Genomic DNA, 14,464 nt, shown 5'->3' on the forward strand with positions numbered 1-14,464 from the left:
ACAACACGATCCGGCGGTAAAATCAGGCACTTTCAGTGGAGCTGGGGGCAGCCTGCCCTAACGCACCCTCTGGTGGGGATATGCCCGGGGTACTCCACTTCGCCGGGCTCCCACTTCTTGGTTTCATGCACACCGGACCCACACCAGTTGCTTCGCACCCTGAGGTTACGTTCCCCTCCTTGTTCTCCGGCGCCCCCTGGTGGTCCCGCTCACACACTCTGCCCCTCGATGTTCACACTCTCCCGTCCCGGATCCGACTCCCTCTCACACACACACACACTCCCCTGTGATTCAGCCGGCTCCTCCTCCCCGGTGGCGACAGCCGTCCCACCCGGCCACTAGGGGTGCCCTATCACAACATAAAATAATAAAAGTCAACATTTTTATTAATTACAATTCCGGGTTATCTATGCTGGTACTGGTAGGGGGTAGGCTCACCCACTACACTACCATGGCAACCCAGTGGCGCCACCGTGATCACGCCACGGGGCCACCGATTGCAGTGGGGAACAGTGCGATTCCCACCGCGCCCATTTAAATTGCGCTGTCAGTATTTATGCTCTGCAGTGGGGAGAGGAGACCACAGACCCAAACGCGCATTTCGCGTTGGGCTTCCTCAGGGAGCACTGGTTGTGCTCGTTGGTTGGCACTGTTACGAAGTACCAGTTATTTTTTTATGAAGCTGTCTCTTATAGGGTGGTGGTTACCAATGTTATAAGCACAGGCTGGCCATATTCTGGAGGTACTGGTTGGCACTATTATGGGGTAGAACTTGTTGGTACTGCTATACAAACTGTCTGGATATAATTGGAACAACTAGTTGGCATTATTATGAGGGCACTGACTGGCTTTTCTGTAGTACAGTTTGACATTGGTATGTGGGCACAGTGGTTGGCACTGTAATGAAGTAGAAGCTGACTCTGGTATAGGCCAATAGGTATCAGGGTTATAGAACTATTGGCTGGCATTATTTTGGAGGAACAGTTGCCAGTATTGGGGCCACTAAGCAACAAGCAGTGAACACGGTTCAGTACACAGGGCATGGGAATATTTTACTACAAAAATCTTCCTTCTTCCTCATGCCTGAAACGTGAGAGACCAAATCCGACTCAGAACGAATCTGAAAGCTTATGTCCCCGTCTTTGCGGCCATTTTCCTAAAGTCCTTTCGATAGAATATAATGAGATTTGGACTTCAATAAGATGTCCGCCAGTGAAGAATTTTGGAGACATTTTTTCCTATTATGGAAGAGCCAGCCCTGATATGAGAAGTCAGCTGAGGTGGGAGGGATGAGGCAAGAACAGTGCAATAACCACAGGCTGGTACATCACACAGAGGAGATCCGAGGAGTGTGAGGGAGGACATGGCGGGGCAGCTCGTCACTCTGCTGCTGATTCTGCGTGTGATGGCTGCCGTGTCGGATGGTAAGTCACACTGAGCATGTGAGTCGTTTGCTGGACTGTGCCCATTCTACTCCTGCCGGTCCCTGCACGTTAGCAGCATCTACCTGTGCAAAAGTAGCATCGGTGCAACAGCAAAACTGCATTGCCTGTATCAACCAATTACATCGCTGCTTACATTCTTTTCTATGACCTGATAAAATGAAAGCTGGATTCTCATTGGTTGCTGGTTAGATGGCAAAATTGGATTGTCCACATATCAACCACTCACATTGCAGCTTGCATTCTTGTCTTTGACTTCATGAAATGAAAGCTGCAATCTCATTGGTTGCTAAGTAAATGTTCTCCAGGGTTTCTATGGCTTTTGTATTGATGGTGAAAGAATTCATATGTGACGTCCCCCTGTACGTTTCCACAACACGCACATTTTTTCTATCAATTATAACAAATATCTGCATGGAACTGAATGTCCACAATCCCAGCCCGTGCCACACGGCAAATAGAATTATTCCATATTCCGCCAAAACCTACAGCGGGAAGTTACAAGTTTCTCTTATGTTAAAATTGCAAAAACAAGAACAATTACATTCCTCTGATTTTGAAAAAAACAAAAAAAAAGCACTGCAGGCTATCAACAGATAGAAAAAAAGGGTTATAATGAGCGAGAGTCTCCCGAAATGAAGGCACGTTGTTCAGTATAGAGTCCGTTGGGGCATCTGCAGTCGCAGCATGGTCCCCTGGGGGGCGTCTGTAGTGGCAGCGCGGTCCCCTTGGGGGCGTCCATAGTCGCAGTGCTGTCCCCTGGGGGGCGTCCGTAGTCTCAGCGTGCTGTCCCCTGGGGGGCGTCTGCAGTTGCAGTGCGCTCCCCTTGGGGGCTTCTATAGTGGCAGCGCTGTCCCCTTGGGGACACCTGTAGTGGCAGCGCGGTCCCCTTGGGGGCGTCTGTAGTGGCAGCGCGGTCCCCTTGGGGGCGTCTGTAGTGGCAGCGCGGTCCCCTTGGGAGCGTCTGTAGTGGCAGCGCGGTCCCCTTGGGGGCGTCTGTAGTGGCAGCGCGGTCCCCTTGGGGGCGTCTGTAGTGGCAGCGCGGTCCCCTGGGGGGGCGTCTGTAGTGGCAGCGCGGTCCCCTGGGGGGGGCGTCTGTAGTGGCAGCGCGGTCCCCTTGGGGGCGTCTGTAGTGGCAGCGCGGTCCCCTTGGGGGCGTCTGTAGTGGCAGCGCGGTCCCCTGGGGGGGGCGTCTGTAGTGGCAGCGCGGTCCCCTGGGGGGGCGTCTGTAGTGGCAGCGCGGTCCCCTGGGGGGGCGTCTGTAGTGGCAGCGCGGTCCCCTTGGGGGCGTCTGTAGTGGCAGCGCGGTCCCCTTGGGGGCGTCTGTAGTGGCAGCGCGGTCCCCTTGGGGGCGTCTGTAGTGGCAGCGCGGTCCCCTTGGGGGCGTCTGTAGTGGCAGCGCGGTCCCCTTGGGGGCGTCTGTAGTGGCAGCGCGGTCCCCTTGGGGGCGTCTGTAGTGGCAGCGCGGTCCCCTTGGGGGCGTCTGTAGTGGCAGCGCGGTCCCCTTGGGGGCGTCTGTAGTGGCAGCGCGGTCCCCTTGGGGGCGTCTGTAGTGGCAGCGCGGTCCCCTTGGGGGCGTCTGTAGTGGCAGCGCGGTCCCCTTGGGGGCGTCTGTAGTGGCAGCGCGGTCCCCTTGGGGGCGTCTGTAGTGGCAGCGCGGTCCCCTTGGGGGCGTCTGTAGTGGCAGCGCGGTCCCCTTGGGGGCGTCTGTAGTGGCAGCGCGGTCCCCTTGGGGGCGTCTGTAGTGGCAGCGCGGTCCCCTTGGGGGCGTCTGTAGTGGCAGCGCGGTCCCCTTGGGGGCGTCTGTAGTGGCAGCGCGGTCCCCTTGGGGGCGTCTGTAGTGGCAGCGCGGTCCCCTTGGGGGCGTCTGTAGTGGCAGCGCGGTCCCCTTGGGGGCGTCTGTAGTGGCAGCGCGGTCCCCTTGGGGGCGTCTGTAGTGGCAGCGCGGTCCCCTTGGGGGCGTCTGTAGTGGCAGCGCGGTCCCCTTGGGGGCGTCTGTAGTGGCAGCGCGGTCCCCTTGGGGGCGTCTGTAGTGGCAGCGCGGTCCCCTTGGGGGCGTCTGTAGTGGCAGCGCGGTCCCCTTGGGGGCGTCTGTAGTGGCAGCGCGGTCCCCTTGGGGGCGTCCGGACTTGCAGTGCGGTCCCCTTGGGGGCGTCCAGAGTCCCAAGCGCGGTCCCCTTGGGGGCGTCCAGAGTCCCAAGCGCGGTCCCCTTGGGGGCGTCCAGAGTCCCAAGCGCGGTCCCCTTGGGGGCGTCCAGAGTCCCAAGCGCGGTCCCCTTGGGGGCGTCCAGAGTCCCAAGCGCGGTCCCCTTGGGGGCGTCCAGAGTCCCAAGCGCGGTCCCCTTGGGGGCGTCCAGAGTCCCAAGCGCGGTCCCCTTGGGGGCGTCCAGAGTCCCAAGCGCTGGGCCCTGGGGCAGACAACACAGGGTGAGGGAACCACACATTGTAAGACTTTATTGTTTCACCAACAGGCAAAAACTATATTTTTGGATTAAAATCCTGAAAATTGCAATAAAAAAGCAGCAAATAGTTGGGTTTTATACAGGATGTAGCGTTTGGCTGCGGAAAAAAGCTACAAAAATGCCACATGTAATCAAAGCCTAAATACTAGTAAGAAAAAAAAAAAAGACCATTAGGAATATACAGTATAGCCTGAGAATAAAAAAATATATATCTAAATTGTGTGTACATACGTATATGCGGCAATATACACATATATAATATATTATTTTATATTTAAATACATCCTATATATATATAATATATCTCTCAATGATATATATATATATATATATATATATCAATGTATATATATATATATATCAATGTATATATATATATATATCAATATATATATCTCAATATATATATATCTCAATGTGTGTGTGTATATATATATATATATATATATATATATATATATATATATATATATATATACTAGAAGGTGGCCCGATTCTACGCATCGGGTATTCTAGAATTTACGTATTGTGTAGTTCATGTATGATTTTTGTTATATATATGTGCAGTATGTGCGTATATTTGTGTGTGCAGCGTTGTCTGTGTGTGGGTGTCTGTGTAGGGCAGTTGTTTGTGGTTTCCAGTGTGTGTGTGTGGTGTGTTGTGCAGTGCGCGCGCGCGCGTGTGTGTGTGTTGGGGGGAGGTGTGCACTCTCCATCGTGCTCCATCCCCTATGCTGCGCACCCCCCATCGTGCTACATCTCCCATCCTGCGCACTCCCAAACGTGCTCCATCCGCCATGCTGCGCACTCCCAAACGTGCTCCATCCGCCATGCTGCGCACTCCCCATCGTGCTCCATTCCCCATGCTGCGCACTCTCCATCGTGCTCCATCCGCCACGCTGCGCACTCCCCATCGTGCTCCATCTCCCATGCTGCGCACTCCTAAACGTGCTCCATCCGCCATGCTGCGCACTCCCAAATGTGCTCCATCCACCATGCTGCGCACTCCCAAACGTGCTCCATCCGCCATACTCCACACTCCCCATCGTGCTCCATGCCCCATGCAGCGCACTCCCCATCGTGCTCTATCCCCTATGCTGCGCACCCCCCATCGTGCTCCATCATCCATGCTGCGCACTCCCAAACGTGCTCCATCCGCCATGCCGCGCACTCCCAAACGTGCTCCATCCGCCATGCCGCGCACTCCCAAACGTGCTCCATCCGCCATGCTGGGCACTCTCCATCGTGCTCCATCCCCCATGCAGTGCACTCCCTATCGTGCTCCATCCCCTATGCTGCGCACCTCCCATCGTGCTCCATCTCCCATGCTGCGCACTCTCAAACGTGCTCCATCCGCCATGCTGCGCACTCCCAAACGTGGTCCATCCGCTATGCTGCGCACTCCCAAACATGCTCCATCCGCCATACTCCGCACTCGCCATCGTGCTGCATCCGCCATGCTGCGCACTCCCAAACGTGCTCCATCCGCCATGCTGCGCACTCCCAAACGTGCTCCATCCGCTATGCTGCGCACTCCCAAACGTACTCCATCCGCCATGCTGCGCACTCCCAAACGTGCTCCATCCGCCATGCTGCGCATTACCAAACGTGCTCCATCCGCCATGCTGCGCCAGCATCAGCCTCTCTACCCGCATCATCAGCCTCTCTGCCCGCAGCATCAGCCTCTCTCCTCCCAGCATCAGCGTCTCTGTCCCTAGCATCAGGCTCTCTCCTTCCAGCCTCCCTCAGCATCAGCCTCCCTTTCCCAGCCTTCCCAAGGATCAGCCTCTCTCCTCTCAGCCTCCTTCCTCCCAGCCTCCGCCTCCCAGCCTCCCTCAGCATCAGCCTTCCTCTCCCAGTCTCCCCCAGCATCAGCTTCCCCAAGCATCAGCCTCTACCAGCATCAGCCTCTGTTCTTCCAGCCTCCTCCAGCATCAGCTTCCCTAAGCATCAGCCTCCCTCGTCCCAGCCTCCCTCAGCATCAGCCTCTCTCCTTCCAGCCTCCCTCAGCATCAGCCTCCTCTCCCCAGCCTTCCCTAGGATCAGCCTCTCTCCTCCCAGCCTCCTTCTTCCCAGCCTTCCGATCCCAGCCTCCTTCAGCATCAGCATTTCCCTCTTCCCCATGATCAGCCTCTCTGCTCCCAGCCTCCTCCAGCACGCCCTGCTCCTCTGCCGACACTCACACACCCGATCGCATGCACTCACACACACACCCGATCGCATCCACTCACACACACACCCGATCGCATCTACTCACACACACACCCGATCGCATCCACTCACACACACACCCGATCGCATCCACTCACACACACACCCGATCGCATCCACTCACACACACACCCGATCGCATCCACTCACACACACACCCGATCGCATCCACTCACACACACACCCGATCGCATCCACTCACACACACCCGATCGCATCCACTCACACACACAGACACTGACGATATCGCACTTACGCGCTCATACTCACAACATCCGGGGATATCACATGCTTCTGGCCATGTGATCCTCCGTCAGGTCCTGGAAGATCACAACAGCACATTTTCGCCGCCGAGAAGCAAGCGATATCCCAGGATGTCGTGAGTATGTGGATGCGATGTGAGGTGTGTGTGAGGTGTGTATGAGAGTGAGTGTGAGTGTGATCTGATGTGTGTGTATGTTTGTGTGTGTGCGTGTGGACCTTCCGGCGCAGCAGGACCTTGATGGGCTTGTAACCATGCGAGCATGGTTACCAACGTATCCACACCACTCCCACCACTGCCGTGGGAGCGGGGGCCGGGGGAGGGGGAGGGAGTACAGTACTCACCTCCGTGACAGCGCTTGTAACCATGCGAGTATCCACACCACTTCTTTGGGAGCGGGGGCCGGGGGGGGGGGGGGGGTTGGGGGGGGATAGGGAGTACCGTACTCACCTCCGTGACAGCCGTGTCAGTTAGAGAAATGCGCGGGGGGAGGGAGGGGGTGGGGCCAGAGCTAACGTGCATTGCGTGAGGGGGGCGGGGCGTGGCGTGGCTGAATTGCCAATGCCTGCAGGGTGCCGGGGCGAGAGGCCAATCTGTGGGGGGGGCGGAGCCTGGGCGAGCGGCTGGCCAATCCGTGTGGGGGCGCAGCCTGGGCGAGCGGCCAATCCGTGTGGGGGGGCGGGGCCATGGCGAGCCCAGCGGCCAATCAGCTTTGTGTCACCGTAAGGACACAATTTTGGAGCATGACAGACAGACAGACAGACAGACAGACAGAATAAGGCAATTATATATATAGATAGATATGGGTCGTACACAAAATTTGTTTTCTATGATGTACTCGTAAAACACCTCAACCAAGATTTATCAAAAGTTTCAAAACGGATTTATTTTTTGTCTTCTGTTTTTCCCACCTTGTAAAATGCAATTAAAACACCATAAGCAAATTGCCAAAGATGACGTAAATCCAAAAAGGTCATTACAGAATATGCATTACAACCACTCACTTCATCTCCTGATCAGTGGTGGGTGGACTCGCAGATAGCCGGGATCAGGAGCATAGGGCTGTGGAAAAATAGCGTAATAGGGTCTTACCAGATAAAACGCCAAGAAAAATTAAAATTAGGTAGACTCACCCATAGGGGTTGTGTCAGTCACAACTGCTATAATAGCATAGTACAGAGGTGAAGTAGCTGCAGCCCCGAAGAATTCAGGCAGATATGTTTAGAGGAAACCAGGTGTCTCGCTGCGCTATCACCAATACATGGATAAGATAAAAATGATTCCATGTCTTTATTAGATTGCCAGGTTGAAGTCAATGCGTTTCGGAGGTTGCAGCCCCCTTCTTCAGGACTTCAAGCAACGCCAAAGAATCTTTGTCATTGCTTGAAGTCCTGAGGAAGAGGGCTGCAACCTCCGAAACGCGTTGACTTCAACCTGGCAATCTAATAAAGACACGGAATAATTTTTATCTTATCCGTGTATTGGTGATAGCACGGCAAGACACACTGTTTCCTCTATAGATACCCGGGGTCGGCGGGTCCAACCAGATTTAAAAAAAAAAACAAACAAAACGGTTGATCCCGGATATCTGGCCGAACGTTGGTTCCCATATAAGTCTATGGGGACCCGAATCAGGAGCTTGAGAATGGTGGTAGAAGGGATAGAGGGATTAGAGAAGGCGCTTTATACTTACCAGTCGCCGTGCGGCTTCAACGCTACTTCCTGGGCTGCTCATTATCACTCATACATATTCACTGCTTCCCCCGCCCACTGGCAGTCCTGTTGTCTGTGATTGGTTGCTGTCAGACGTTACCCCCACCCTCTGTGACTGCGTGTCTGACTGCTTTCACTCAGAGGCGCTGTGTTTGTGTCTATACTACTGTAAAAATAAATAAAACAATTGGCATAGGGTGCCCCCTTATTATGATACCCAGCTCAGATAAAGCATACAGCTACAGGCTGCAACCCCCGGCTGTGCACTTATCTTGGCTGTGTATCAAAATATGAGGAACCGTATGCGGCTTTTTATTTTTAATTATTTCAATAATTTTTAAAAACCAGCGTATGATCCACCCCCCCCCAACTTTAATACCCAGCCATGATAAAGCTGACAGCTGGGGGCTACTATTCTAAGACTGGGGAGACCCAAGCATTGGCCCTTGAAGTATAGTGAGCGGTCCCAGAAGCAGAGTGACAGCCGCGCAGAGACCGGTAAGTATGAAGCGCTTGCTTTATTCTTGTTTCCTTTTGATTTTTTTTTTTTTCTTGGTGGCCAGGCCTGGATTGTTACCTGGAGTTCACTGGGAACTTTGGGCCGGGGTCGGTGCTCAGGTTTTTGTTTTTTTTTTGGAACCCGCACGGATCCAGACTTTTCTAGTCCAGGTCCGCCCATCACTACTCCTCTCTGTGACTGTACGAGGCTTTTATCTATATGGACCCTGCAGCCAAGCCGCGCTCTAATGACTTTATCTAAGAACTCCTTATACCAACGATATTAATTTTCAACTTCCACTGCCAGGTTTATATATATCCTGATGAATGTGTTACATGTTTACACACTAGTGCGCTGGGGGGTTTATACTGGTATATTTTACCTCAAAGTTTATATAACTCTAAGCTCGCCTCCCAATACCGGCGCACTGTACCTTCATCATGTATTATACTTAAAGGGGTCGTCCACTACTACTATACTGATGGCCATTCCTTAGGATAGGTCATCAATATCTGATTGACCGGGGTCCGACACCCGGCACCACTGCCATTGAGCTGTTCGTGGTGCTGGCAGCGGCAGCAGAAGGCCGAAAGTGCTCAGTTCCAGACCTGACCACTGACCACGGCCGGTTACTGCACATCTGCCTCCCATTCCTATCAATAAGAGGCAAATGTGCAGTAACCGGCCGTGGTCTCTATCAGAAGACTAAGCAACTCCGGACCTGAGCATTTCCGTCCTCCTGCTGCTGCTGCCACCAGTGAAAACAGCTGATCGGTGGAGGTGCCGGGTGTTCGGACCCCGGCTGATCAGATATTGATGACCTATCCTAAGGAAACCCCATCAAGTCTACCTATAGAGTCTGCTATACTACCCGCTAGGCACTAGTCTGAAAGCACTCAGAACAATTAGTATTTTATCCCCGGTTTGCACCTATTCAATCCTGAGGAGATACACTACCAAATATTGTTTATAACATTGTTTATAATATTATCAACCAATAATATTCACTTCAGGGACACTGCCTAACTATATTACCTGCTATTGTTTATTTTACAACACCGAAAGTCAATAGGAGAAAAGCTTTTGGGCAAATCAACAATGAAGTCACCGGACGAGGTCTTTAAATCGAGGAACATTTCACTGGTGACGTAGACCCGGCTCATACATAGTCTGGTCTCGGCTCATACATAGTCTGGTCTTATCTGTAGTCACGTATGGATGCGAAACCTGGACAATAAAGAAACAAGACAGAAGAAGAATCAATGCCTTTGAAATGTGGTGCTGGTGAAGGATGTTATCAATACCATGGATGGTAAGAAGAACAAAACAAGCCAGACGTCATTAAAAGCAAGGACCACCAAGCAAAACTTGCCTACTTTGGACATATCATAAGAGAAGCAATCACTGGAGAAGGACATCACGGGGGGGAAATGTGCGATCGGACCTCAGCTGTGGGGGGCGGGCCGGCACTGAGGAAGGGAGGGAGGGATTTATCTCCTCCATTGCTGGCTATTGCCATTCTCGCCCGGCACTCGCAGTACACCAGTGTAATGTGAGTGCAGTGCGGTTTCTCTCGCCCCATAGACTTGAATGGTTGAGAGAGAAAGAGGATCGCATTGCACCTGCAGCATGCTGCGATTGTTTTCTCGGTCCCATTAGAGCTGAGAAAATAATTGCTTGTGCGCTGACACGTAGGCTAATATTGGTCCGAGTGGAATGTGATGTTTTATCGCATTCCACTCGCTCCGATTTTCATGCCGTGTGTCTTAGGCCGAACAAAGAGAATAGGAAGACCAGCAACCCGATGGCTTGATATTATCAAGATCATGGTGGAGAAGGAGTCCCTGGTGGACCTGCCTAGGCGGAGGAGTGAGTCCCTGGTGGACCTGCCTAGGCGGAGGAGTGAGTCCCTGGTGGACCTGCCTAGGCGGAGGAGTGAGTCCCTGGTGGACCTGCCTAGGCGGAGGAGTGAGTCCCTGGTGGACCTGCCTAGGCGGAGGAGTGAGTCCCTGGTGGACCTACCTAGGCGGAGGAGTGAGTCCCTGGTGGACCTACCTAGGCGGAGGAGTGAGTCCCTGGTGGACCTACCTAGGCGGAGGAGTGAGTCCCTGGCGGACCTACCTAGGCGGAGGAGTGAGTCCCTGGCGGACCTACCTAGGCGGAGGAGTGAGTCCCTGGCGGACCTACCTAGGCGGAGGAGTGAGTCCCTGGCGGACCTACCTAGGCGGAGGAGTGAGTCCCTGGCGGACCTACCTAGGCGGAGGAGTGAGTCCCTGGCGGACTTATCTAATGCACAAGATCAATTTTACTGCCTAGTATTCATCCATTATTCACCATGGCTCAAAATCGAGCTGAAGGCCGTTAAAAGAAGCAAGAATTGTTTATTTTCATTTTATCTTGTGTTTCAGCATCTTGATCTTTATCAAAATCACTGTTAGATTTTCTTTTTCCTAACTTATAATAGAATGAGGAACATTAGCATGGGTTGAGAGCTTGTGTATTTTGGACAAAATATCAATCCGTTTTTCATTATTTTTTTCATCTATGCAGTCCTGACCCTGTAGTGTTGGAGGGGGGATTGTGGCGTCTGTCCTTCTGGGGAGCACTTGCAAAGTGCTGAGCAGCCCGCCTGAGCTGATAGTATGGGTGTGATCGATGGGCTGTAAGGCAGACACTGTGCACTACACGTATCTGTGTGACTGGCACTCTGTATAAGCTTTATCCACATGCACTAGATAGCCATCAGCATTGAGGACTTTTTTTTTTACATTCAAGCCCTATCCATGTTTTTTATGGGTAGAGCTCATACCTAGAAACCTGTATCGTGCAACATTGCGGAGACTTGTCCGATATTGATCCACCAATGACTTATTCGTACGTCATTGGTCGTGTCCTACAGGTAAACGCGGGCTCCGGCAGTAATCCCCGCACATGTCTGCTGACCTGATCAGTAGACATGTGGCTAACAGGTGCAGGTGGATAGGACATCTGCCCGCTCCTGTTAGCCCCTTAGATTGCTCTGTCAAATACTGGCAGCGCAATTTAAATGGCTGCAGTGGGGATCGCGCTGTTCCGTGCCGCCATCGGTTGTCCATGAAGTGATCACGGGGATCAGCTGATGACCCCTGACACTACCGTGACAAACCTCCTGTGAGAGCTGACCGAGCGCTGGCAATCACACAAAATCAGCATTTCTGCTGAGCGGAGCGATGCTGCTCAGATCAGCAGAAATGAACAGGCGATTGGACTGTGCAGTGATAAAGTCCCCTAGGGGGACTAGTAAAATAAACAAAAAATGTAAAAAAAAAAAGTTTTTTTAAAAAAAACCCTAAAAGTTCAAATCACCCCTTTGATGTTAAAAAAATTAAATATATTATAAATAAATGTTTTTATATATACATACATACATTTGGTATCGCTGCTTTTAGAAATGCCCGATCTATCAAAATATAAAATCAATTAATCTGATTGGTACATGGTGTGGTGAGAGAAAAATTTCAGACGTCAAAATTAAGTTTTTTGGGGTTTTTTTGTCACCGCAAAAGTTTTTTAAAATTCAATAACAGGTGATCAATATGTAGCATCTGGACAAAAATTGTATAATTAAAAAAAAAGCCAGCTCAAGACGCAAAAAAATAAGCAGTCACTGAGGCACAGATGCCAAAAAATGAGAAAGCTACAGGTCTTGGAAAATGGTGTTACTCATTTTTCGGACAAAATTCGGATTTTTTTTTTCCACCCCTTAGATAAAAGTAATAGTATATTTATTCATTTATATAGCGCTATTCATTCCACAGCGCTTTACATACATTGGCAACACTGTCCCCATTGGGGCTCACAATCTAAATTCCCTATCAGTTTGTTTCTGGAGTGTGGGAGGAAACCGGGGAACCCGAAGGAAACCCACGCAAACGCGGGGAGAACAGACAAACTCCTTGCAGATGGTGTCCTTGGTGGGATTTGAACCCAGGACCCCAGCGCTGCAAGACACAGTGCTAACCACTGAGCCACCGTACAGTGCTAACCACTGAGCCACTGTGCTGCCCAGTAAATGTATACATGTTTGGTGTCTACGAACTCGTACCGACCTGATGCATCACACCGACATATCGGTTTTACCATATAGTGAACACTGTGAATAAAATATCCCAAACACTATTGTGCAGTTGCACTTTTTTTTTCCCCAATTTGACCGTACTTGGAATTTATTTCCTTTTTTCCAGTACATGATATGGTAAAAGTAATGGTTTCATTCAAAAGTAAAACTCTATGGTCTATGGGTCCTTGGGGAAAAAAAAGTCAGACAGCACGCCAATGCAAATCGTGTACAGTCTGTTTTGTACAGACTAGTTCATAGAAGATGTTGGAGAATTTTTTTTTTTCTTTTCATACAGGTAAGTCGACTGTGGAGAAAAAAAAATCCCTAAACAGAATGTAGAACAGGTGGCATAATAACAATGGCAGAGCTGAGCGTCGTCCTCTTCTTGGTCCCGGCCTCTGAGTCGTCTCTTTGGCTCGGATCCTGTGACTTCGCAGAACTGGTGGAATTCCCCTCTGAGTCCTGCCGGTTCCGTTTTCCTTTCACTTCTGTGGTTTCTGTGCTATGGCTACATAGGAAGATAACGGCCGTCGGCCGAGCACAATCGGATATTTGCCCAGAATTGTCAGAAATTGCTATAAGGCACAAACCTAACTGTCGTCACTTAAAGGGGTTCTCCACCTTTTGGACTTTTGGGGACAATTATTATTTTTTCTTTTATTTTTTCCAGACTTGCTCGGGGTATAAACATTATTTTTCCACTTGGGTTTCATTAACGATTTTGCACATTTCCCTTCTCTTGCACTTGTCTATTGGAGCCACAACAGAAAATGCATTAATATTATTATTAGGTTGTGCTTTCGAATACAGTAAATGTTCCTGCAGTCCTATGTAAAACTGTGACGCCACAATTCATTACCTGCGACTTTTAACATAGGACTGGAAGGAAACCTACTTCTGACATACTCAGCTCTGCTACCCAAACATCCTGCTACAGGTTCTCCTGAAACGATAGGTACAGGTTTCTTTAGAATTTTGACCACCAACTGTAGAGTACTGTTCTCCATAGAGCTTTATGAGCACCAACTGTAGGGTACAGTTCTCCATAGAACTTTATGAGCACTAACTGTAGGGTACAGTTCTCCATAGAGCTTTATGAGCACCAACTGTAGGGTACAGTTCTCCATAGAACTTTATGAGCACCAACTGTAGGGTACAGTTCTCCATAGAACTTTATGAGCACCAACTGTAGGGTACAGTTCTCCCTAGAACTTTGAGCACCAATTGTAAGGTACAGTCCTCCATAGAACTTTATGAGCACCAACTGTACGGTACAGTTCTCCATAGAACGTTATGAGCACCAACTGTAGGGTACAGTTCTCCATAGAACTTTATGAGCACCAACTGTAGGGTACAGTTCTCCATAGAACTTTATGAGCACCAACTGTAGGGTACAGTTCTCCATAGAACTTTATGAGCACCAACTGTAGGGTACAGTTCCCCATAGAACTTTATGAGCACTAACTGTAGGGTACAGTTCTCCATAGAACTTTATGAGCACCAACTGTAGGGTACAGTCCTCCATAGAACTTTGAGCACCAACTGTACGGTACAGTTCTCCATAGAACTTTATAAGCACCAACTGTAGGGTACAGTTCTCCATAGAACTTTATGAGCACCAACTGTAGGGTACAGTTCTCCATAGAACTTTATGAGCACCAACTGTAGGGTACAGTTCTCCATAGAACTTTATGAGCACCAACTGTAGGGTACAGTTCTCCATAGAACTTTATAAGCACCAACTGTAGGGTACAGTTCTCCATAGAACTTTGAGCA

The 14,464-nt window shown here is 50.7% G+C and overlaps 1 protein-coding gene across 2 annotated transcripts in view; it reads left to right on the forward strand.

Moving 5' to 3' along the window:
- The first annotated feature begins 1,292 nt into the window (after positions 1-1,292).
- IFNAR1 (interferon alpha and beta receptor subunit 1) overlaps positions 1,293-14,464 on the forward strand; it is a 74,658-nt gene continuing 61,486 nt past the window's right edge. For both annotated transcript variants that reach the window (XM_075332977.1, XM_075332979.1), the window contains exon 1: positions 1,293-1,424. In XM_075332977.1, the coding sequence (XP_075189092.1) occupies positions 1,364-1,424 (61 nt within the window). In that variant the 5' untranslated portion in view covers positions 1,293-1,363. The remainder of the gene's footprint in view (positions 1,425-14,464) is intronic.

The sequence above is a fragment of the Anomaloglossus baeobatrachus genome, chromosome 2 (genome assembly GCF_048569485.1).
Source record: "Anomaloglossus baeobatrachus isolate aAnoBae1 chromosome 2, aAnoBae1.hap1, whole genome shotgun sequence".
Taxonomy (NCBI): Eukaryota; Metazoa; Chordata; class Amphibia; order Anura; family Aromobatidae; genus Anomaloglossus; species Anomaloglossus baeobatrachus.